At 41.0% G+C, this 24,720-nt stretch overlaps 2 protein-coding genes across 8 annotated transcripts in view; both read left to right on the forward strand.

Moving 5' to 3' along the window:
- The first annotated feature begins 3,732 nt into the window (after nt 1-3,732).
- LOC103383792 (uncharacterized) lies at nt 3,733-14,958 on the forward strand. 2 transcript variants are annotated; one of them, XM_008317086.2, is made up of 18 exons: nt 3,733-4,194; nt 4,305-4,457; nt 4,924-5,042; nt 5,125-5,308; nt 6,463-6,566; nt 6,646-7,444; nt 8,582-8,703; nt 9,348-9,591; nt 10,278-10,405; nt 10,493-10,589; nt 10,689-10,811; nt 11,082-11,254; nt 12,234-12,331; nt 12,571-12,698; nt 12,805-12,985; nt 13,131-13,263; nt 13,679-13,755; nt 13,981-14,958. In XM_008317086.2, the coding sequence occupies exons 1-17, from the start codon at nt 3,813-3,815 to the stop codon at nt 13,751-13,753; spliced, it is 3,243 nt and encodes a 1,080-aa protein (XP_008315308.1). In that variant the 5' UTR covers nt 3,733-3,812; the 3' UTR covers nt 13,754-13,755; nt 13,981-14,958. The 2 variants fall into 2 exon arrangements, with proteins under 2 accessions (XP_008315308.1, XP_008315307.1); XM_008317085.3 differs by lacking the exon at nt 13,981-14,958 and having other exon boundaries at nt 13,679-13,971.
- A 3,160-nt stretch (nt 14,959-18,118) lies between these two features.
- Nucleotides 18,119-24,720, forward strand: part of rbfox2 (RNA binding fox-1 homolog 2) — a 39,020-nt gene continuing 32,418 nt past the window's right edge. Inside the window, exon 1 of one of the 6 annotated variants that reach the window (XM_025058375.1) lies at nt 18,119-19,444. In XM_025058375.1, coding sequence (XP_024914143.1) covers nt 19,193-19,444 — 252 coding nt within the window. In that variant the 5' untranslated portion in view covers nt 18,119-19,192. The remainder of the gene's footprint in view (nt 19,445-24,720) is intronic. The other 5 variants (XR_003050542.1, XR_003050543.1, XM_025058376.1 and 2 more) reach the window with 5 other exon arrangements.

Genomic DNA, 24,720 nt, shown 5'->3' on the forward strand with positions numbered 1-24,720 from the left:
CCACCCAGTTTTGAATTCACTGCACACACATCACACTGTTTTCCCTCTCCATTCCTCTCTTTCCCCTCACCAAGCCCCACCCATCAAGTTTCAAATTTTTCCCCCTCAGTAAAATATCCCGACCGAGCAAACGGCTTCAGTTTCCTACCTCAGACTTCAGCTGTCCACGGTGTCCACGGTGTCCACGGTGTCCACAAAGTTTTTAACACAGCAACAGTCAACATGCAGCCCACTTCTGTTCTACTCTCTTTAAATGCTTTTCTCATTCACTCCACGTCCACAGTGTCTTAGATTCACAATAAACTATTATTGTGCTGCTTTTTTGAAAAACAATGTTGTGAGTAACGTGTAAAATGTCTTTCAGGGCAGATAAAAAAGTGTTTTGGGAAGATTTTTGTTTTTTGCAATTGATTTATTTCCTCTATCTAAGGTACAAAACCCAGGGCAGTTGGGGCAAATTTGACAGGAGTGGGGGCAGGCCACCCAAAAGGGAGCACAAAGATAATACAGCCTAATTTTTTGCATCTGCAACATCCATGTAAGATTTTTTTATATTTGACAAGGGTATTATTGAGGTACATCATTTGATTTTTTTTTTTTACTTGTTTACTCGACACACATTCCGATACGTTGTCCACATACAGTGATAGTAAAGCGTGGTCAATTTCACTCACTCACTCGGGAACTCTCACTCGATTTCCCTATCACACCATCAGTGCAATGTCATAAGGCACTGAGTTCACAATGCAAAATCAAAAATAATAAAGCAGTGTAACGTAATGATAAGCAGGGATCTAGCTCCATCACCTTGGTGGCAAGGTCAGAAAGATGGGACTTGTTTTTCACAAGACAAACTGGAGCCCATCTCCCAGTGCACGTGAAAAGAAAGCTCACTTGCAAAAGGTCAGTGATAGCATTATGTATTCTGCATGGGAATCATATAATCTACTGTGTGTTTGGCCCTCGGTTGGCATAGCAGGACTGTGACCATCATGACTTCATCCTCTGTGAGATTGACACCTCTAAATGTCATGTTAGTTAAATTCTGACATTAATGAAATGTATAAGTATGTCGTTAGTCATTAGGCCTTTTTGCCTGCACGCCGCCATTAAGCTGTCACAAAAAGAATGAGTGTAAAAAAAGAGATAATAATTATGGAGGCTATAAAATCATGAAAATAATAAACACACAGCTCTTCACATCGAGACGTGCTGTGATGTCTCAACTGCACACTTTCGTATTTGAAACAGATAGTGGTTATTATTGGCTGCAGTCAGATAATTCCATGCTATTAGGGGACTGCCTGGCAGAGAGAGTACATCTGCTGGAGCCTTTTATCACCTGCCTCTGTGTGAGAACGCTCCTGTGATTATGTCTATGTCTTTATTATGTCTCTCCTTGTTCCTTCTAAAACAGAGTTTACTGAAGGGATTTTACAAGTCTTATTGATGAACGTTTCCTGGACCTTGTGTCTGAACAGTGACATATGTATAAAAGAAATTAATAGAAATTATGTTTCATGGTGACACCAAGAGAGGCTAGGAAGAGCCAAATGTCAGGTGAAGCAAGTCTCCCTAAAAGGTTGTAGAGTTACTCAAATGTAATGTAATGTCTGGAAAATGTTTTAGCTAGTAGCTGTACTGCTTTTTCAGCCAATAATAAATATGCTCCAAGGCCTGTTTACTCTGAATATTTCTAAAAATGTGTGTGCATGTACTATATGTACAATGACAAATAAAGTTGCAGCTTCTTCCCAACAGTCAGTACTTTTGTACTAGCAGCACAGACTGTGCACTGATGGACCCAGCTGTGTAGATAAAGTGAATGTTATCAAGGGCTATTTTATTGTCAGTGGAGCTGGAGGGCTATTTTCTCCTGCCAGTAAGTCTGAACAGGAGTAAAAACATTATGTTTGACCCGTGCTGGTTTATCATGACCTCACAGTGAATAGGAAATTGATGCTCTCCTCGCATTCTACATCTGAGTCAATAGAGTTATCATTTCAACAGGTGGGTCCAAACCAGTATAAGTACTATGAGTAACTGGGCACAATTGGCCAATCAAAAAGGGTGCAGGGTAATTTCACACACTGTAGAAGAGGCAGCAGGTTCACCGTGTTCAGTCTTTAAGAATGGAAACAGTCAGGAATAAAGACTGAAGACTGAAAAAATATTTCTTACTGTAACTATTCTTTAAATAATTTCTAAAACATCTTAGGCTGGAAAAGCAAGAGGCTGGAAAAATGTTTTGTTATCAAGAATGCTTGCTTCAATCAAACTGGGTTACTGGATACAATAAAGGCAAGGTACGTGGTCATTGTCCTCAACACTGCATCAACAATGGAGAGAACACACCTATAACATCTGCTTTATGGCACCACCATGGGGACACACCTCCCTAAACACACAAACGCAAAAGCAAACACAGAATGAACATCCACAGGGTAAAAACCATAGTTACAATGAAGGCCTCAGAGTTCAAGTCCATGTCTGAGTCCAATTCATGAAGGAAAAGTTCAAGTTCAGTTCATGTCAGTACCTGGATTAGGGTTAGGGTCTGAGTCTCAGGAAAGAGGTCTCAGAGTCTCCTGGGTTTTGCGTTTGATTCCGGGTCATCAGTGCGTGAGATTACATTGACAAGTCATGGATCGACTGAGATCAGTTTTAATTTAAACCTCCAGTGTTTTATTCAGGTAGTCAGTCAAAGGCAATTGTCTATTCTGTCAAGAGATGATGATTGAAATTACAGCTGGTTTTCAACAACTGCTCTGTGCTTACTGTAGGCTTTAGTTAGGATTCCCTCTCACATGTGCAGATAGTTCAGCAGCACAGCCGTGCATGTGCACATTTCCCACATTCTGTCCTTCCTCCCTTTGCACTTGAGAATCATTTTCTAAATCATTCCCTTAGCCTTTAAATTCCTCAACGATCTTCTCCGCCCTAACTTTCTGACTCGCCTTAAGTTTCCTGTCTATTCTCTCAGATCTGCTGATCAGCTGCACTTGCTTGGCCTTGAAATGTGTCTGTAATGAGAGGGGACTTCACTGCTGCAACTTCCAACGTTTCCTCTACTCTTTCAGGCATGCTGCCCTTGACTCTCCTGGTTTTCTTGTTTTTAAAAAAAAAAAAAAAAAAAAAATTTCTGTTGCTTTTATGAAGTGTGATGCTGCCCTTCCCTGACAATATCTCTGTGTCTCAGAATTGTTTTGCACTAAATGAAAAAAAGAGATAATAATAGAAAACAGAAAAAAAAAGTCACACACTCCTCATAAGTAGGAAAAAATACAGAAACAGAATAAAATGCATTATTTTATTCAATGTGAAGGTCTGGAAATATATTTCTTAATTAACGTGAATAATGTGAAACTATATAATATAATTGATTATATAATATGCTGTGAGATAGTTTTTTTTCCCCATGAATGAAATGTTAGTGCGTGGAAACAGTCAAAATTGGATACAACTGCCCAATATGTCATATTATATTTCAATATATTTCAAAATTATTTAACAATATATTTTTATATTTTGATTTTCATCAACATAAAAGTTAGTCGGTACTGTGTGCTGAAATACAGTGTATTTGCAAAAATAAATAAATAACGTAAAAAAGAAAATAAAGAAAATGACGTAAACTTTAGCATTCTTCTTCGGCTGTTCATACTGTGTTGAATTATAGTATTAAGTATTTAATAGGCCCGTTGCTCCGGCTCTGGACAGCTGCGGCTCTGTGATTGGTCGTTGCCTAATTGCTATTTAACTGTTTGCCTGTGAGGCTACGTCACGTTTAAACGAAGAGCATCTATTATCTGATGATGTCTCGCAAACAGAAGAGAGAGTTCGGTCTTTTCTTATTTCTGTTCATAGTCAATCATTTATTATCGAGTTCAGAACAAACGTCTGATAACTCAATCGCCGACACCTGGGAAAGAAGCAGTGACGACGAGGGCAACGGTCTCATGGATAAACGGCTCGTCCGTCTGAGCAAAACTAAACCTCCAAGTGTGGGCGGCCATCAGCTTCACTCTGCTGTACTACCGGGGGAGAGACTTCCGAACTTTATTTTGCCAAAAGTGAAGGAGGCCGAGAGAAACGTTGTGTCGTCAAGTTTGTCCTGGTCTGTTGGGAACGTCAGAACCAACACAAATGCCTCAGCTTCTGCCAAAAAAGACGGCTATCAATCGGATTTTGCAGGTTAATATCACTCGATTTAAAGACTTTTCCAGTGTTGGAAACTCGCTAGAGCTAATTGCTAATTGTTTACGTCTTTACACACCCTCCTATACCATGCCTTTGCTCTTCAGAGTTTCACGGGTTCAAGGGAAGAGTTGTGGCTCCACTATTAACTCCACAATTCTCAGAATTGCTGGAAATGAGGCCGTTGGTGTGGTGTGATGAGGAGGTCATGACCTTCACTGCTTCAGGACAGGGACTGACTCACCTGTTGGTAGACAGAGGTAACACTACATTGTAACATTGAAGCTTTGTTGTTGACAAATTTGAATATCAAATAATTTGTCCATACATACGTATCAAACTGCTCAACTTTATAAAAGCTTATCTGGATGTGGTGGAATGTGGAGTAACTTGGTTTCCAGTTAAAGATTGATGTCTTAAACAGTTTTATCAGTAATAGCACACCTTTATGCTTGATTTTTAATAATTTTAATAAGTGTCAATTGAACTTTGACTAAAGTGTTTTTGCGATTTCAAAACTTTATGCTTGATTTTTAATAATTTTAATAAATGTCAATTGAACTTTGGCTAAAGTGTTTTTGTGATTTCAAAAGAAAAGTGAAATAACACCGAATAAAAGACGTAATGACAAAACTTGTCAAAGCTGTTTATAAAAAGATGTTTATAAAATATCACCGATCAAATACTTTCTCAGTGAGACTCAAATGTCGGTTCTCTTTGGTACAGGGGCAGCACCGCCCATCTCTCTGTCCCAGCTGCCTCCGTACTGTGGTTACACCGTGAGGATGTCAACAAGTGACCTGGAGGTCACGGTGCCTTATGATGCATGTTACATCACACTGGAGGTACTGGAAGAACCTTCGCTGCAACCTGACAACAATGTTCTGAAAGTCTCACTCTCGTTTCCTTTTTGGTTCTTCTCGTCAGAATGACAGCTATGTGCTGCCACTGTTGTGGTGGGCCAACCCTCTGAGACTGTCCTGTCCTGTGCAGCTGCCATCCTCGGCTCTCCCTCCCTCCCACTTTCTCCCCTCTGTCTTCTGCTCCCACTACGGCATGGTAGTTCAAATCCATGGGCAGGAACAGGATATAGCCAAGCTGGGAGTCACAGGTATCTCTGCTCTAGGAGGAACGTAGCAATGATTTTTATTTTGAACAAACTGGTTGTTTGTTTACTTCGCTGCTTTCCCATTTGACTGGAGCCTCATTTAAACCTCACTGCTGCTGCCTGTATTGTCTGCTAAACTGGTCTTCATTCCATTATCCCACACAAAATTTTCTGTCTGTTTATCTACAAACATCTCATGGGGGAAAGCCCCTGTTATACCTGCAGTTACTGCTTTATTTTTACAACACAAATCAGCCTCCAGTCTCCTTACAGCCACGGCAGTTGATGCTGTTCTTTCTGTTTGCTGAGTTTATTTATTTCGTTTTATACCAGTTTATTTTTAAAAATCAGCATATTTATTTATGAGGTGCTTTTCAAACAGCTGGGCTGACCAAAGACTAAATATACACTGTTATGTATACAGACTTGGAGAAACACTCTTACACCAAGGGCAGTCAAAACACAAACACAGCAAAACAGGAGCAAAGACAAGAGTGAACAGGGGTAAACAAAACCAAGTCACTGTTCACCTCCTGTACATGTTCGCTTCTTTTTGTTTTTTGTTTTTGCTGCTTCTTCTGTTAGTTGGCAGAGCGTCCCTGTTTGTGTATATTTTTAGTTATTGTACAACACTGTGGTCAGTCTGGCATGATGTGGTTTAAAAATCAGAAAAAAACAGGTAAAATAGAATCAGACTCAAAGCATAAGGAAAATGGCTAACTAAGAGCAAGGCAGTAAACATATACAAGTGAACATGAAATAAAAGATTATGTAGAAACTACACATCAACCAAGGACAATCCTGGGATTAAGAGAGTCTTTAAGTAGGGTTTAAGAACAGGACATCCCCTGTATTAGACTTTGTTAGATTGAGTTTATGAGCTACTCAAATAATGACCTTATACAACAGTATGCAGAAGACTACAGGGTGCAATTTCTGTTAAAGAAATAATTTTGCTATATTAGGAATAAAAATCATTGATTAGTTTGAGTTGATCCATCTGATTAGTCTGTGTCAGTGGACCTATTACATGGAGGTCATCTCTTGCATCTATCTAACATTTATCAGCTGTTTCCTGCTGGTGAGAATATGATGCTCTTGAAAATAGGTTAAATATTTATCATAACTGTTGTACTAACTGAAATCTTCTTCTTCAGACTGGGGTCCGTTTGTATCTGAAGACTGTGCATATCTCGCCCACCTGAGACAGAACGAGTTCACTTTCTTCATACCCTTCAAAGATTCCTGTATCATTAATTCAGTGAGTTTTTCCTGTTTGATCCAGCCTCAGTGCCAGGCCGCTGGTGTTTAATTCCAGTTCTCTGCCTGATATTTCACAGGAGGGACCACATCTTCAGATGGTTTTGGATGAGCAGGGATTTTTTCTCTCCTGTCCTGTCGGCCCTTACTTTCCTGACCTCCCAGGTTCTGCGAGCCCTGCACCCTCTACCTATCCTCCAACCCCTCCTCAACCTCCTCCCAGTCCTTACTCTCCTCAAACACCGACTAAGGAGCAGATTCTTCAGCTTCCATACAACCCTTATGACCCGTACCCAGGGCTTCCTCAGGCCTACCCCCCTGGCCCACAACATGTTAAACCTACTGATCCACCTTCAGGCCATGCTCCTGGGTCACAGCAGCTGCAGCAGGAGTCTCTCTACAGGTTACTTTACGCTCCAGGAGAGCAGCACATTTCTCCTTCTCTTCCTGATCCTGAATCCATATTCATATTTGACCCAACTCCTGGTCCAGGACAGGACAGTGGTTCCCAAAAATTCTCACACTTCCTTACATTTTACCAGCCTCACACTGCAGACTTTCCTTATCTAACAGAATCTGGTCCTGAGCTGCAGCCACCTTCTCCCTATCTCTACCATCCATTCTACTATAATTTTTACCATACATACTACCCTCCACCCTACCCTCCTGGGCTGCAGTACCCTGAAGTAACACCAATGACCACGGTACAGCCCGTCACCACCCTCCCCACCACTGCTGCTACACCTTCTACTGCCCCAACGTGTACAACAGCACCTACTGAAACTCCTCTCAAGACACAGATGCCTCATTACCAGTGTCAGAAGGAGAGGGTGGTGGTTTTCCTACCCCATGCTCATCTGGACTCCATCCAGGTTCAAGGTCAGTGGTGGAGCAAATGTGATATTTATGTTTTGTTGTTGCCTAAGGTTGTATCTTGGAATGTCTTGGCTGTGTAAAATGTAAGCTGTGGTGTGTGTGAGGTCCTCTGAGGATGGGTGTCTCCCTCCATCCTCTGCAGACTCTAGTACAGCCTACTGTAAACTGACACTGACACACAGGTGATGTCAATGTTCACACTGCAGGTCATGTTACTAAAGTCTGATCAAGATCTGTTTCTTGCGTGGTCGTTGACATTAGAGTTTAAATGTGGCTGTCATCAGACTCATTCAAACAGAAAACAAAAAATTAAAGTCAGTAATGACAGTAGGTTAATGACTTTAATAATAGGCTGAATGCCACATATTTTTAATGGATAGTTCAGACTTTCTGAACATTCTGACTTGATTTTGGATGCTTACGTTACTTTGCATTCCCAGACAAAGTAGTTTCACAAAAATCCTCTAATTATCTGAATATTCCAATCTTAGAATATTGTCAGTGGGTGGCAGAAGAAGATCTAAGTAAGGGCGCCACCACCTGGTTAGGATCAAAACCTATTTTTCTCTGTTCAGTGTTTGATAATATTCTTACTACAGTATATGATGCATGTTTAAAGTCCAGTGCTGTGAATGAAATGCTTCAGGAAATGACATTTATAAATATTCATATTTATTGTTTATTATTAGAGACAATTTTACCTTTGAACCTGGTGATACGTTTTTAGACCAACTCTAAAAATTTAGTTTCTGGCGCTCTCCTGCGTTTAACGTTCACACGTGACAAACGCAGCTGCACATTGTCTGGTGAGATGTGTTCACAACAGCTGGAGCATTTCCAAAGGACCAGAGCCAGGGGGCGGGGCTTGGCTTCAACATGTAATTTGGTCTGTAAATTATCCAGGGTTTCTCCTGCTGCATTCTCACATGAACTCACTCAGACTTTTTCCAAAGAATTTAGCAGAGAATTTGGCAGGAGGAGGTCCAGAGCAATTTCTCCTACAGTTGTGATCACACATGCAGTCCTTCCCAAAAATGTCTGAAGAACATCTAGAGTTCACAGCATATCTGAGTGGAGCTCAGTAATGATCACTGTCTTAATAAAGATCAGAAATCTAATTCCTATTGTGTCTTGCATCAGATGAACTGAAGACATGGCAGTTTCTCTTCAACGTGTCAACACTGTGTGGCTACATGCTGATGCCTCAGACCTTTGGGGTTTTTCTTTACGCTCCCCTGCCTGCCTGCCACAGTCAGTACCAGGTAAGGTCCTTCCTAAACCTTGGTCACCATATACACTACAAGTACAAACAAAATACAAATACTGCAAAATTGTTAGGGATTCAAAAGAAGGCCATGGTTATGGTCATCTACAGGTGTTGAGGATAAATTATAGGCCCTCCGTGTTACATTAATGGAGGATTTTTAATGGCACCATGGCTGGTCACAGGTGCTTCGTTTTTTTGTCTTTCTGTGGAGAAAGACAATCTGGTTTCTGTACATGAATTTTTTGTATTTTTTTACTGTTGAATAACGACAATCTGTGAATGTAGTCCCATAATGCAGATTAACGCAATGACAACCCACAGTGTGAAATTATCGTGGAGTAGTGATGCCGGTGGGTGTATTTCCTTTTTTTTTTTTTTTTTTTTAATGACTGCAGTTGTCACTACGATTTATGACACCAGTGCTGCCTGTATATGGAACACAGATGAGGCTCCATATTTATAATTATTCCCATATGGATATTTTACAGCATTTGCACCGCAGGCATTTGTACTTTGTATGTACTGAGTAAGTCATCTAAGATAAGAAGTAAAAAAAAAAAAATGTTGTAACCTGGGCTCAACTTTCAGGAGCTGGAATCTGTTTTCATTTGTCTTTACCTGGTTAATCTCTGCCCTTAGACTCCAACTACAATTTCTTTACCTCTGAGGTTTTGGGACCTTTCCATGGCGCAGTATCGTACTCTGGAGCTGGTCTGTCCCTATGACAGTGGCCCTGAAACTCCAGCGCCAGATCTTCTACCAACACCCCTAACCCCACCCACCACCACTGACTCTGCTGACCCTAGGCCTCAAATCATCTGCTCCTCCCATCAAATGTCGGTAAAGATCCCATCTGGGCCAATCTCTGGAATTCTTCTTAAAGGTCTGTCGGTGTGTGTGAGTGTGTGTAGTTTATATGCACCAGGAACACACAAATGCTGTCACCTGTGTATGCAATAAATTTGACTTTGTTTTGACAGACTACTTTTAACAGCTTTAAAAAAGAAAAGTGAGCTGTTTTTGTCAGTCAAACCCACTGTACTTTAAAACCCAGAGTCAAGGAACCGTACAGTAACAATAGAGAACAAAGAAGGAAGACGAGCAAATACAAAGTACCCTTTGAGTTCCATGCTGATGACGAACTAAAAACAATGACAGTGTCAGAAGCCAAGGAAAATATTTTTATTCAGTCCTAGATGATCTGTTGGCCCCTCAGAAAATGAAATTAAGTACAGTGTATTTTAGGAGCTCACGTTATTTCACAGTTACAGAATCAGAAAAACATATTCTGCTAAAGGCCACTTCAAACCAAACAAGTATTAAAGGGACAACCTGAAGAAAGATGACCAACACTAAAGAGAAGAGGAAATGGCCTTATCAGCCCAAGTAGTTATTGTACATACAGTACAGGCACATACAGGCTACTCCCATTGACTGCAGCATGATATGCTGCTGCACAGTATTGTTTGTATGCTCTGCCAAAAATACTTTAAAACAAAACCCTGATGTGAGTAATAACTTCATCTTTTAAAGATGTAAAATGTATTTGTTCTCACTGCTCTTTTTCAGACCTCAAAGGAAACCAGATTAAGCTCCAGGATGCTCCAAAGCATTGTGGGTACTTTGCAAGCCAAGGCACAAATGGCCAAATTCATCTTAGTCTCGACCTGCAGTCTGGCTGCCACATGGGTGTGCAGGTATTGACTACGATTTCACACGTGACATTTGGTGTATTTGACCATTTGCTCTCTCTCTCAACTATGTAAACGTTTTTCTCCAAAAAGGGTAAAATGTACATAATCTCTATTGTCTATGTGACAAAACATGGGAGGAGGGAGACTCGGTTGTCTTGTCCTGTTGTCCATTCGTCTCCCATCAAAGGTGGGAGGATTTTATTTTTACACTTCCTTAAGACCATTCAGTAACACCCCGTCCATTCAGAGATATTCTACAGCTGACATTTGTCCTGCTGTCCTACAGTTTGCAACATCCCCGGCAAACAGCGTCTCCCCTGTGGACCTTCATTTGTGTCCCGGACACAGTGCCTCTCCATGGGCTGCTGTTACAGTAAGCAAACCCGCACCTGCTTCTACCCCATGGATGGTAAGTTTGCAGCTTCCCCAAGTGTTTTCATGACCTACAGAGAGTGCAGTGGAGTTGATTTGGGCTAACGGAATAGTTAAGAATGAGAGCTGCTGGATATGTGAAGAGGTTTATTCCACCTCAGCGTGATGCAGGCTGGCAGTGAGACAGAGTGTGAAAGGATAAAAGATACCTCAGGTCCTATTATCAATTGCCTAGTGAGGTTTCTGACCTTTTGTTTATCACGTTTCTCCTTATATGTGCGTGTGTGTGTGTGTGTGTCTCCTCCAGAGTGCACTATTGACCATCACTTTGTCTTCACTGTGCCTGCCTCAATCACTGAGCCTCCTCTTTCTCCTGCGCTGCTGGTTGCTGCCAGCAACTCCACCTGCAAACCCCAGAGAGTGACTCCTGACTACGCCTTGTTTAAAATCCCAATGGATGGCTGCGGGGCCCGCAGAGTGGTGAGCTCTAATCAATGAACACCTTTCTCCCAAGTATTGATTGGTTGACATCTGTCCCAGAGAAAAGAATGATACTGGGTTGTCCAGCAATATTAACAGATGGAAACCATTGTACGTTTTGTCTTGGTGCCATCTCCTTCAATTCATCTTTAAACGTTGTCCTGTTAAGTTGTCTGAGTAGAGCTGTCCCAGGTGACTGTGGGTAAAAAGAGCGTGACACACTGGGCAGTCTGTGGTCTCTATTACAGGGGCTATACTCAAGTTTCCCTTTCAACTAATACCAAATCAGATAAAGTAATGGACTCAGATGAATCAGTGCAGAGGGGAGAACAAACTGATTAATCAAGGTTTTGATAGAGGCAACAATGCTAACTGCTAACCGTACTTATAAATCTGTTTAACGTAATAAACTGGTCCAGAACTAACGCCATCTTGATTCTTTAATTTGAGCTGATTTACTTTGTTTTCCTTTTTGGCAAAAATAAATGTTTTATGCTAATGTTGCAAATTTGTCAGATTACTTGGCACAGTCTAATATTATGGGCATTTTCCAAGGATCAAACTAATACCTCCCCAGCCTCTGGCCAAGCTGGTGCAAAGGTTGTTTTAGTTATTGTTGTCCTCTGAATTCTGGCATCAACAAGGTGAATTTGCCTAGAGAACTGTCGCTCACTGGATATTTTGTCTAATTAGAACAACTGTCTGTAAACCCTAGGTACCTAGATAGGTCGGTAACCTGTCCATCTGGTACCATCTGCTGCCAAACAACATCTGACAGTATGGTCAGTGAAATTGCCCTTTCTTTCCAATTCTGATACGATGTTTAAAGTTCGACGGACTGCCTTGACAGAGTGCTATCTGGTTAGCAGCTGGTTAGATATACATGTTGCTGACCGGGGTATGTCTGTTAGAGACATTTTAGCACTTCTTTATCCAATTGTGGATATTTCACTTTGTGCTTTTGATGCGATTCTGACAGGTCGTGGGGAAAATGGTGATCTACCTAGTGGAGATCGTCAGCAATGTTCAAGGTATCAGCTTCAACTACGGCACCATTACAAGAGATTCTCCTGTCAGGTCAGTTAATGTTGCTTCCAACTGTTGGTGTAGTAGTGATGTCAACACAGGCCAGTGATGGCTGTCAGTGTTAAAAACAGCCATACAGACAGTGATTGTGGCCTTTTAGCTTTCTGTTTCCTGATACACTGTATGTGTTTGCTGTTAGACGGCTTTTTACTTCCTTATCTACCGAGTGTAATGTATGAGATGTTGGTTTTAGTATCTTCACTAAATACTCAAACCATCCCAAACCTCAGGTTTTTGGTGGAGTGCAGATATCAACCAGACTCTGTTATGCCTGTGAGCTACCTTGTGAAAACTCCAAGCTTTGGTGCTGGAGTTCAGCCAAAGGAAATGTTTGGGGTCCAACTCAGGATCGCAAAAGGTACCGTTTAGTTTTTAATTTTAACGGAATGTTGTTGTTGATTTTATTTATTTATTTATTTATTGTGCTTTTTTTAACTTAATCCAACACCTCCCTGGTTTTCCAGATGCTCAGTACAGCAGCTATTACCCTCAGTATCACCAGCCCCTGCAGATGCTCCTGGGGAAACCCCTCTACCTTGAGGTGCGGATTCTTAATCCCCCTGATCCCAGTTTGGTGCTGCTGGTGCACTTCTGCGTGGCCTACCCTAGGTCTGGGAAGTCTATCTGGATATTGCTTTACAATGGGTACGTCAGCACATCGACAAAAACATATTGACAATTGATGATCAGTAGTGGAATACAGTACTACTCTGTAGGACACTGGTTAATACACAGATAAATTCAGTTCCTCCATGTTTTGCTGAGAGGTAAATTATTACTCTGTTTCTAGATGTCCCAACCCTTTAGATCCACCCCCACATCAGGTGGTCCTGTCACCTGTTCCTAGTCGTCAGACCCGTCGCTTTACCATTAGCACGTTCCAGTTCCTTGATGACGGTGTGCTCAAGGATACGAATGAGGAGGTAAGCAGGTTTACTCTGCACCGCAGTAACATGTCCAGAGCAGATTCATCTCAGTCTGATTCTGTTCGAATTATGGACAATAATGTTTATATCAAACAATAATTGCTCCCTACAGTGAGCTAGGTGTGTGTAAAAAGCTTTCTCATGTTATAATTTGTTGTTTTGATGAAAACTGAAGCACTACAACTCTCATGATGTGCACAGTAAATTGCTTCTTTTTTTTTCTTGCAACAAACACTTGTGGTACTAAAGTGGAAAATGAATCTTTTTACTGTCGTGTCCTTACATTTATTTGTAGAAAGACAATTTTAGTCAAGTGCAAATTCGGGCCAAATCTCAATCACTTACAGCTGCATGCCGTAGCACATGGCTCCCCCCTCTGGTGACGGTGTCTAATCCTGCTCCTGTCTCTTAGATCTATTTCATGTGCTCAACTGAAGTGTGTTCACCAAGCGACGGACCTTGTGTTGAAGGATGCTTTGGCCAGTGAGGGTGAGGAGAATTAGCTGTCTGTCTCTGTCCTCGGATCACCCACCACACCCTGGTCTATTCTTGAGGTTTTCATAGAAAACACCCATGGAAAAAAAATCCCTCATTGCACCAAAGCAGCCATAGAGTCAGCAGTGGCTGTATTTCCATATGACAGCAGGACAATGATTTAGTAATGAGGAGTGGCTTGAATAATTTATTCAGACTCATCCATTTCCTGTTTTTCAGTTACAACATGGAAAATGCTTGGAGTCTGAGACAAAGATGTTTCTGGTGGTAATATGGTGTGGAGTTCATGTTAAAATACAATGGTGTCGGCCATCGTCATCGTGTCTGTTCACTAACTTTTTTTTTTAACTCCACCAATAAAAGCCATTTAAGAACATTCACGGTGTGTGTGTGTGTGTGTGTGTGTGAGAGAGAGCGAGACCGTGTTTTCATAAGCCTGCAGCCATTTGGTTTTTATTGCAGGAAGTGGCACTCCATCGAAACAGGGAGGTAGCATTGTTTACTTGAACACTGGGCTCTGCTGCTGACTGAGACTCAGATCTTCGTTGTTGTTGTACATGAGAGAAATGGGTTTACAGAAAATAGAGTTGACGGTGGAGCAAAACTACTGGAGCATTTAATGTAAGGCTGCTCCTAATGGTTACACTCATCATTTATTCATCTTGTTTTATTTTGATTTCTGTCTCTTGGTCCATAAGATGGTGGAACACGTCAGTATGTCGCACACGAAGCATTTATGGTTTTGTGCAGATGTACAAACTCGAATAACCACATGTTCAAATTTGTGAAGGAAATCATAGGAACTAAATAGGACATGAATCCCCAAATACTCTGAACTGATCCAATATGGCGCCTAGATGGAAGTCACTTAAATAACTTGATAGCTCTGGAATTGGTGGAAATCACAGCTCCAAGATGGATCCAGTCAAAACCCCGTCTCGTTATTACATTTAAACCATTAAAAATGTTAGTCTGGGGTTAAACCAGACCTGCTCTGCATCGGTGCAGACAAGGTTTTTTCTTTTAAATATCGTCTCCAATCTGGACCCAAACCTCATCCTTTTTTTGGAGCAGGGACACAAACAGTAATTTACTTTCACTTCAGAATGTACACAACTCTACTTTGAATTTTAAAGGGAGACCTGGCAAGAACAGAACAATAACAGATTTTAAAAATACATTTGGGAAATATGCAAGCAACAGTAAACAGAAATAAATGTATTTAACACAGACAAAGTAAACAAGTTTTAACAAACAGACTTTTGTGTGCTGAATAAAAAGAGTTAAGGGAAGATAATCCAGTGACTCCCTGGAAGTGATTGAAGTTTCTGAACAGTCCTGGTGGCACTGTTGCAAGAAAAACCTTGCCTTCTGTATTTGTTTGAAATAGTATTTTATTTGTTTAAAAGTCTCTTTGGAGACAAGCCTAACAACTCTCTGTACACAGAAATCTTCTGTTTTACCTGCTTGGTTTTTGTATTCAACAATGTAAATGAGTCACGGCTCTGTAGTTTACACTGTTACACAAATGTTAAATTGACATTGGAACATTCTGTCTGTTTACATGTAATTACAATAGCAATGTGAAAACAGTGAACGAGCAACGAGTTGACTGTTTACCTGCTGTAAAATGCGCTTAATTGTTTGTCTGTGATTTGAATGAAAGAGAAAGTTATTCCAGTCGGTCGATCAAGGTAAATGGGAAGACTGGAAACACTGACTGTCAAATAATGGGCCTGACTGAATGATGAAAAACAGGTTAGAGTTTTTGTGCGTTGTTTTGGTTTTTTCAGTCGAGGTTTCTTCAGTGTTTCTTGTCACCAGGCCAGGTAATGCAGAACACACTTGAATAAGTCCCCGCTTCAGGCCAAGAATAGTTCACCACGTGTTATATAATGACAAATGGCAGTTTACAAATTAGACTCTGAAGGTGGGTAATGTGAATCATTAACTATTGGATGCGCTGTTGGCATAATTCCTTACATAAAGAAAAAAAAATGCTGCGACTATTGTACAGTTATCGATTTTCTTAACTGCGTCAAGGCAGAGAAGCACATCACTGAAAATGAACATTGTTTTATTAGGATTAGTCTGGGCGGCGATGGTGAACGGTAGCTGGGGTTTAATTTTAAATTTATAAATCAGGATTAGGATTTGGGATTAAGATTTAATTGCACGGTGATGTGCGGCATGTGCTTCTCCTTGTAGCGTTTGACCACTGGGTGTCCTCGCAGCAATAAAAATGCCACGGGAACCTTAGGTTCTCCGTGCTGCATGACTCACAGCTGGGCCGGGGAGAGCTTTTTCAGCCTCAGTTGTGTAATAAGTAAGGAATGAGCTCCACCACAACATCACTGAACAGAGCTGTTACACTCTGGCAGCGGTGCAACTAATGGCGTCCAAGGAACACGTGATGTTTTGATACGTTTTTAGAGCTAAATTTGAACCAGGGAAAATAAACAAACTCGATCATACGTGGTAACACGGGGTCTTTAACATTTTTCAGCACAAGAACTGATGAAGAGATAGAGCAGCCCCCCCTCCCCCACCAACACCAACATAAAAAATGGATAAATACTGTATGTGTCTTAAAGGAAAAACCGGGCTTGGTGCCATTCAGTAAGTAATAAATAAGACGGATTCATGAATACATGTGTGTATTTTGAACCAGTACCAGGATGTCATTTCTCTATTTACCAATGTCAACATCTTGGAATCCTTTGGATACAAGTGAGGCTGATTCATGACATGAAATATAGCCTTTTTTTTAGATTAAATATGATACATATTTTAGTGAGCATATATATTTTAGGACTGATACAAATTAATTTGAGAAACTAATGAACACATTCTTCAACTATTTCTTATATAATTTATTACTAACAAAAAGTATCTGACTGGTTTAGTCTTGTGACTTTAATGGTGACAAATATATGTGAATTTGAAAGAATTTCCATTACCACCTCGACTTTAATGAAAAGTATGCGACAGTGATGGATTTGTTTTTGAAAACCTAAGCTACTTGTCACTTTGTCCTTTCCTATTAAACAAACACAACAACAATTTAGCTTAAAAAGTGAACGTCAGGACGTTCGTCTTGCAAAAGAAATGAAAATTAGCACAAGGCATTTTTCTTGACAATAGTTACAATAGTTTTGCCAGGTTAACTCTGTTAATGACCCACGCTGAGCCCTTTTTTTAATGCAGTGTTTCCCAACCTTTTTTGACCTATTTACAGCACAGATTCTCCAGTTTTCCATCCCTGGTGCACATCCAAACAAAATATATGTAATGAAATATAATGAATTTTCTAGTAGTAATTTACTCACAATTTCCTCACTCAGCATGGAAGCTGGGTCTGTTTAGTTAAACAGAATGCTGCTATACTGGCAGGAATTGAAGAAAGGCACATACAAATATCTTCTTCAACATCTCTCTGTCCTGCTTTTTTAAAACTTTTATATCGTCTGCTGCCTTCCAGTGTTGTAATGACAAACAGTGTTAACTAATTTGCAGTAAATTTACACCAATTAAGTGAAATTGATCTCTCACGACACACTAATGTGCCATGGCCCAGTGATTGGGAATCTCTGTTTTGTCAGATTTTCAGGGCAGCACCTTTTGCATTCTATCACTGCCGGTGACAGAGGCTGTGTCCCTTTGGTAAATAACTAATTAATTTAGATCAGCTGTTTCCCAGTGCAGAGTTGCAGGGGTTTCTTTGTATATAAAGTGAAGGTACTTCTTAAGATTCTTTTTTATTTTTATTTTTTCATATATCTGTTATGTTTTTTCAAATGCAGCATCTGTCCACAGAAAAATAGCAAAGGCATGCAGGACTCATTCAGCTCTGCCTCTGATTGGCTGCTACCCTGCACCAATAAAAAAAGACCAAAGAAAGGTATTAAAGGACTAGACTTAGACTTATTTATTATTTTTAAACCTATACTTATACGTATTAAAAAATATGCTCAACATCACGAAATGTTTACAATTAATGAAATATTACGATAGCAAAATCGTATAGAAATGTTTTGGGAGTTTTTCCCCACCTTCAGCCTCATTTGGTCAGTGGGTAGTTTTTTTTTCAGAGCTTCTATTTGTAGACCTGGTTGCTTGTTTCTTTCAGGAGATCTGGCAACAATAGCCCAGGTTGGTTGTGAAGGAAAGAGAAAAGGAGAAATTGAAGTAGAGGGCAACGTCACTGCAGACGTTGGCATCAGAAATGAATGAGGGAAATATTTGTCGTGATCTTATGGTTTATTTAAATTAATCTCTTCGTGGTTTGAATCAGAGCTTCGTAAGTGAGGTTTCCTCTTCAGGACTACTGGTCCGAAAACAACCGTAACAGGTCCAGAAATGGTGGTGAAAATGTTGTAAACAGGAACATTCTATGTCTTACACACACACACACGCACAGAAGCTGTGAAATGTATGGAAGCACTGCGGCAGACTGCGTGTAGCAGCAGCAGCAGGCTGCATGGCTGAGTGGCTCAGCGTTCAAAGGGAGAGCGGAAGATAGGAGGGGAAGCAGGAGGAGGAGGAGGAGGAGGAAGAATGACTCCTGCAAGAGAGTAGGAGAAGGAGGGGGGAGCGAACAATTTCCTTTCTGTAACACGCTGCAAGAACACGTAGGGAAGCCGAGCGAGCAAGGGAAATAATAGGCAAGAAAAAGAAGAAGTGAGGAGGAAACACCACAGCTCCCGTGTCCGTCTGTCCTCCAGCTGTAGTCCAGTCTTTTCTGAGCCGTGGGGAGACAAAATCGAAAGCGTGTTTTCTCGTGACGGAGGCTGGCGGACTAACATGGGGAAAGAGAGAGCTCCTGACGAGGACTGACTTCCAGTGGAGCTCTGCTATGTGCTACAGTGTGGGGTTAATAAGGCAGAGAGGAGAAAAGACAGGGAAGACATATTGAGGCTTTTCTCCGTCTTCAGGCTGCAGTAGGATGTTCATGTGCTCCTAAAGACTGACTACGAACACTGAAGAGAGGCCAAATGGACACTTGGCGGTAGGCTTTGCTCAGGAGTCGTTGTGATTAGGCGGCGATTATTCTATAGGTTTGTTATGATCCGGAATGACGAAGGCCTCTTAGGTAGTAAATAAATCCACGGGCTGCAAAACAAGGGCTACAGCTGAAGTCAAGCCCACAAACCCGTGTTTGTTTTTGGGGACATGTTGGCGTTGTAACGGAGCAATTGGTGAACGTTTTTATTGTTTCTAAACATTTCAAGTGAATTAATTCAAAGAGGGGTCATTACAAGCCACGCTAGAGCACATTAGGGCTACCTGGCAGCTACCTAAACACTACCGAACCCCGCAGTGAAAACACTTCAGGTCTGCTTTAAGCACAGAGGTGCACTCAGAGTAGATCAGGGCGAATCTAAGTCTCACTTTAGCTTTGTAAACCAGGGGACAACAAGACGATTTTTAGATGTTAATGTCGACCGACGTTGCGTCAATCATGCTGCCCGTGTCCCGGGGTCTCATGGACCGGGATAGAGAGCTGGACACTATGGCCGGAGTGCATCCCAACGCGGGCGGCGCTCCTGCAGCTGTTCGGGGCATGAAGCGCGGGGACCCGGAGCCTGACGGACAAACGGCGGCGGCTTTAGTAGACTCTACCGGGGCGGAGTGCAAGCGTCCCCGCATGGATGGCTCAGGAGGACTCGGCGAGGTTGGCCAGGTAAGAACCAACAGTAACATCGGGTCACAACCACACAGAGCAACGAACAACGACCTACCACCACTTAACGCCGTTATGTATATATATGTTATGCTAACTGCGGTATAATCCTTTCTACTAGTTTTTCTTTATTAAAATACTTTTTCTATCTGTTCTCATACGAACTATAGTCTGGAAATAAAAATGGACCCGACCGTGTCGTTTTAAAATACAGCCCAGGAAACAGACCGGAAGTGGCTGTGAAACGGGGACGACTGACAAGATAATGTTCATGATTATCAGTTCATGAGGCTCTCACCTGATTTAAATTAGCAATAAAGCTTATTTTTTTTAAAGAAGAATTTGAAGCCCAGGGTTGCTGGTTTCAGATCAACAACAGACCACAACGTCAGTTAGGAAACTGTTACTAGAGATGGTAAATAAAAAATGCAAAAGTGAAACTGTCACCTATTGGAGCTCTATATTAAATTAACCAGAGTTAATGGAAATCTCTCTTGATTGTCAGTGTTCAACTTCTTTTTAATCTTTGGTTAATAAACAAAACTCTATGTACTTCACACATGAGTTGATATGATGCATAATTAACTGCGGGACTTTCCAGAAAGTTGCTGAAGTTTCGGGTAAATATACCATTTCACAACCTTTATTCATTAGTGAATCTTGTACGGGTTGTCTGTGTCCCCGTGCCTTGTGACGATATTTAAACTCAACATTGTCAAACAGCAGCTAGCTGAGTGAAATAGCACCACGGTCAGACTTGGTGTCCATTGCACGTTATCTGCAATTTTTCTGGATCAAAATTTTACGTACAACATTAGCATGTCATATTAAAGGCAATTAAAACCTTAGGGCAAACAGGATGATATTTCATGACTTGCAGCATTGATCATTGTGATTAGGGGTTAAAGAGAAAACCATAACCAACTAACCATAATACTGTACCTCGAGACTTAAAGTCAGTGACTTACACTTTGATTGTTCACTAACCCAGTTTTTTTCTTGCTTTCATATTACTAGTGTGTTGGTGTTAGGCTGATAGTGTACAGAAAGTAATTTTGCAGAGTTTTGAGTTGGGTTGTCTGACCCAAAAAAAAAACCCACCAATGTGAATATGGTGATTGCATCATCATTTTAAAGGTCAGAGTAAAATTGTCCGATGTGCTCAGAATAAAATGCCTCCTGCAAATTTGTAATAAAAATGCAACCAGCTGGATTTATAAATCTCTCTTTTCTCTGAACTCTAAAATCCTCCTGTAGCAGGAAAGACAGGCACACGGGGAGCAGGATTCATGTTCTCAATAAAAATAGTGAAGTCACACACCTGACTGACCAAGGCCATATCTAGCACTACAAGAAATGTCATTTCTCAGAGAAGAGGTAGAACCCACGAATTTGTTGTTTGTTGTGTGTCTTTTGTGCCATGAAGTGCTGCTTCACGTTGACATCTGAGGACACTGGATGAGTTAGTGAGTTCAACCTTTTTAATGTCCATGTAGTAATGGAAAAAAAAATCTCATCTATGAATTGTGACACTGATTCGATGAAGTAAATCAGTTGTAGCACTTTGACACCAACATCAGCCAATGATGCCATGTCCTGTCTTAATAATAGCTGTGGACTTTCGTCCTCAGCCTGATGCCTAATCTTTTGGACAGTGTGCCTTGTCTCGGAACATTCCAGTAATCCACAATGAAATCTTGTCACTGGTGCATTGGGCTGTCATACTGTAACTGCCGAATTGGCCCTCAGACGTTTAACCTTTGCAACAGTATAATTTTCTTGTATGCAGCAGATCCCTGGTATTGTTAAATTGCAGGTTGATGATTCAACTGCTTCAAACCTCCTCAAATGGCAGCGTCTGTTATATGAATAATATTATTGAAGTCTGAGTAGAGTTCCAGCAGCGGGTAGGCAATGTAAACAAACTTGACCTTTAATATGCAAAATCATCCCACTATGTGGCCTAATGGTGTTGACAATGTTTGATTTGGAATGGAAAGTCAGTGAGGTCAGTGTTTCCATCGAGGATCTCTCAGCTCTGGGGGGGGGGCGTGGACGCGCGGCATTTATTAAAGCCTAATTAATGTAATTACTTTAAATCCCAGACCACTGCTTTTATCAGCAGTACCACAACCGTTCTTCGAAATAATCTAAATGGGTTTAACCTCCTTTAATCACTTTCTTTCAAATGCTGGTGACATTACTCTGCTCCTTCCTGCTTCTCTCTTTGATTTAGGAATGTCAAATATTTCCTATTACGGCATCAGAGGAGGACAGGAGGATGCTCTGAACATCATTACAGTATATTATGGACGGATAAGTACACCTTTTAACAGATAGAAAGCTTTCCCTCTGCCATGAAAGCAGTTGTAATGGATGTGAAGTGGCCTGTTTGCTCCCGTTGGAAAAAAAAAACAACTAAATGAATGCCTTTATATCATCGTGCTGTCTGTCTGTGCTGACAGGCAGGTTTAGGGACATGATGCACTTAAAACCAGACCTGAGTTGAAAAGCATTTATTTGTGTTGGAGAGAGAGAGAGGAGCAGATCAATAGCTTCAGCACCTAAAATGTATTGAACATTAGCTGGGTGAACAGCCCGGAAATGAGTGTGGGGAGAAGTAACCCCCCCTCTTGCCCTATCACTGGCAGTAAAGAGGCTTTCTTTCCAGCTAATGGGATCACATCTCATACTGGAGGGTCATAATAACCACATTGATCTCTGAATTCATTTTTTAAAGTCAAGGGCTGTGCAAGACTTTGGTGGAGATATTTCAAATTCTGCTTTATTGATGGAAATGGAATGTCCAGTAATTTTCCTCAAGCTTTTGTTTTCATGTGAAGCGGGTCATCTTTATGCAGGCTGATAGGCTAACATTTATGCATTAGCCCGCGGCAGGTAAACAAAAACACTTTTCAATGTTTAATGACGCTATTGTCTCTTTTCCTAGAGGTAAGGCGCACTGAGTAAACTTCACCAGTTTTATATTCCTATTTATCGGACCTCTCAGTGAATATTGTAAAAATAACACTCATTGGTTTGGATTTTAAAATCAATGACATTTTGTAATAATTCCACTCTAATCTCGCTTATATTTCTGTGATATTCAGTTTTGCTGCAGTTCTTCTTGTTTACTAGATTAGATGTTAAAAAAAAGCACCTCTTCCTTCTCCATCTTTGATATTGGTCTCTTGATCCAAGCAACACATTGGGGTGTGTTGGGGCTAAAGAGCAATTCTTTTAAACAGCTGCAGCATAATCATGGGATCTCTCCCTTATGTCCATTGACCTTGCTGTTCCTCCATTAGTTAGTAGGGTGTGAAGTCATCACAGCGTGTGGGAGTAGAACTGTTATGTTGAGACAGAAATGCAAACATAAACCAGCACCAATAATGGACATATGACTCAATACAGCATAAATTACTCTCGGCCTGAATGCTTACACAGGCTAACGCATGCAAATGAAGCATGTGGAAAAAAATAGCTGGGTGAATTCCAGAGTAGTTCAGACGTACAATGGTCTCTAGCAATTGGTTTTGCTCACACTGTGGAGAAAATTGCTAAAACAATGAGAGGAGAATCTTTAAAGGAAAACAGCAGAGTCGCAGCGCCAGCCCTCGTCTCCAGCCTCGGCAGGATTTTGGGAAATGTTAAGAGAAGGTTGTCAGCTTTAATATCCGTCCGGTGTGCTGTTGAGTGTCCCATGTTTTGTCATTACTGTGCACAGGAGTGTGGACTCTCTAACCTAATAAGGCTTTGCCTGTGGTGACAGCACGGAGGACAAATAACATGACTTGGACATCAGTGTAGTTGGATCAGCCCACAGTACTCTCATCTGGTCCCAGCACTGAAATTGAATGAAAACGTCAAGAAAAGAAAAATGCACTCTTGCTGTGAGTTCAGAAAATGTATTCAGTTTTGTTCCCAGTTTTCCTTTGATTAATGACTGAAGGAGGTCTGTTGACTGTTGAATTATATTTAATCAACCCACAGAGAAACGCACGCAGAGTTTAGATTGTATTGTGTTTAACATGATCACAAAAAGAAACGTACTTTTGAATAAAACATCTTCAGTATTTTCTGTATTCAAGAAAATCACAGAGTTTGTCTCTAAGCCAGTTGAACAGGCCTTTGAACCTTGTACCTTCTTATTCAGCAAAAAAAGAAAAAATCAATAGTTTTGCTTCTGTGGCTGCAGTAAAGAAATCAATGTATTGAAAACGCTTTAAAGGAAAAAAAAATTCCACTGTTTATCATGAAGCTGTAGCAGGTCAGGGAAGAGGAGCTGACTCTGCATTCTTTCTGTCCTGCTTGTGTTCACGAGTCTCCATATCGTCTGGACTTTATCTTAGCCTTCCGTGCATTGCGACACATTTGTTATTCATCTTTAGCTGGTGTCGTAGTACTAAAGTGAGCTATCAGTGTTTTTCTTCTTCCCTTCTTCATTTGCCCCTCCTCCCTCCCGCATATATATATATGATTCCCTCCTCCCTCCCGCATATATATATATATATATGATGATGTATTCCTAACTTGTTCCTGTTTGTTCCCAAACTATTTGGCAGGTTTTAACGCGGTACGAGACGTTTTTCAATAAATTTATTGGAGCTGGCGTCTGTAACCACGAAACGTTGTAGGTTGAGGAGGTCATAAAATGAAGTACCCCCTCTATTGACCTGGGAAGTGCATCATTCATTGGTGTTTAACCAGTTTTAGTTGATCATTTTGAGTGACTTTAGCAATGAGTTGTTTTTTCTTTCTTTCATGAAAACAGTATTTTTCAAGCAGACTTGTTTTTGTATTCATTCAGATTTGATCTGAAGCTGGGTGTCATGGACACTGACAGAGGAGCCAGTTTGGTATAATACAAATTGCTAGCAGATGCTGCTGAGTGGTGGACGACGTTTGAAGCCAGAACTATCAAAACAACCTCTAAAAACCACTTTTACTGCAGTCGTCTTGTCCCTGAAAACACACGTGTATGTTTACTGAGGAAAGTTGAAGTGATGTGAGGGAAAATACTCTTCACATCTTTCAGCCGCAGGCTTAGCACATAAGTGCTCTGTGGGCTGAAACCGATTCACATCCTCCTGAGTTTATGGAGTGTCCTGAGCCACCTACAATAGTGGGATGACTTTTTGAACAAGGAAGTCGAACTGTTCCTCTCGCCATCCTCAGCGGAGATGCAGAACCAGCAACCACTTTTTTTTCAAATAAATAACAACCACCTAGCACACTCCTACCTGCTGTAGTCGTTTGATAACTATTACGCTTGT

The sequence above is a fragment of the Cynoglossus semilaevis genome, chromosome 9, assembly GCF_000523025.1.
Source record: "Cynoglossus semilaevis isolate Cse_v1.0 chromosome 9, Cse_v1.0, whole genome shotgun sequence".
NCBI lineage: Eukaryota > Metazoa > Chordata > Actinopteri > Pleuronectiformes > Cynoglossidae > Cynoglossus > Cynoglossus semilaevis.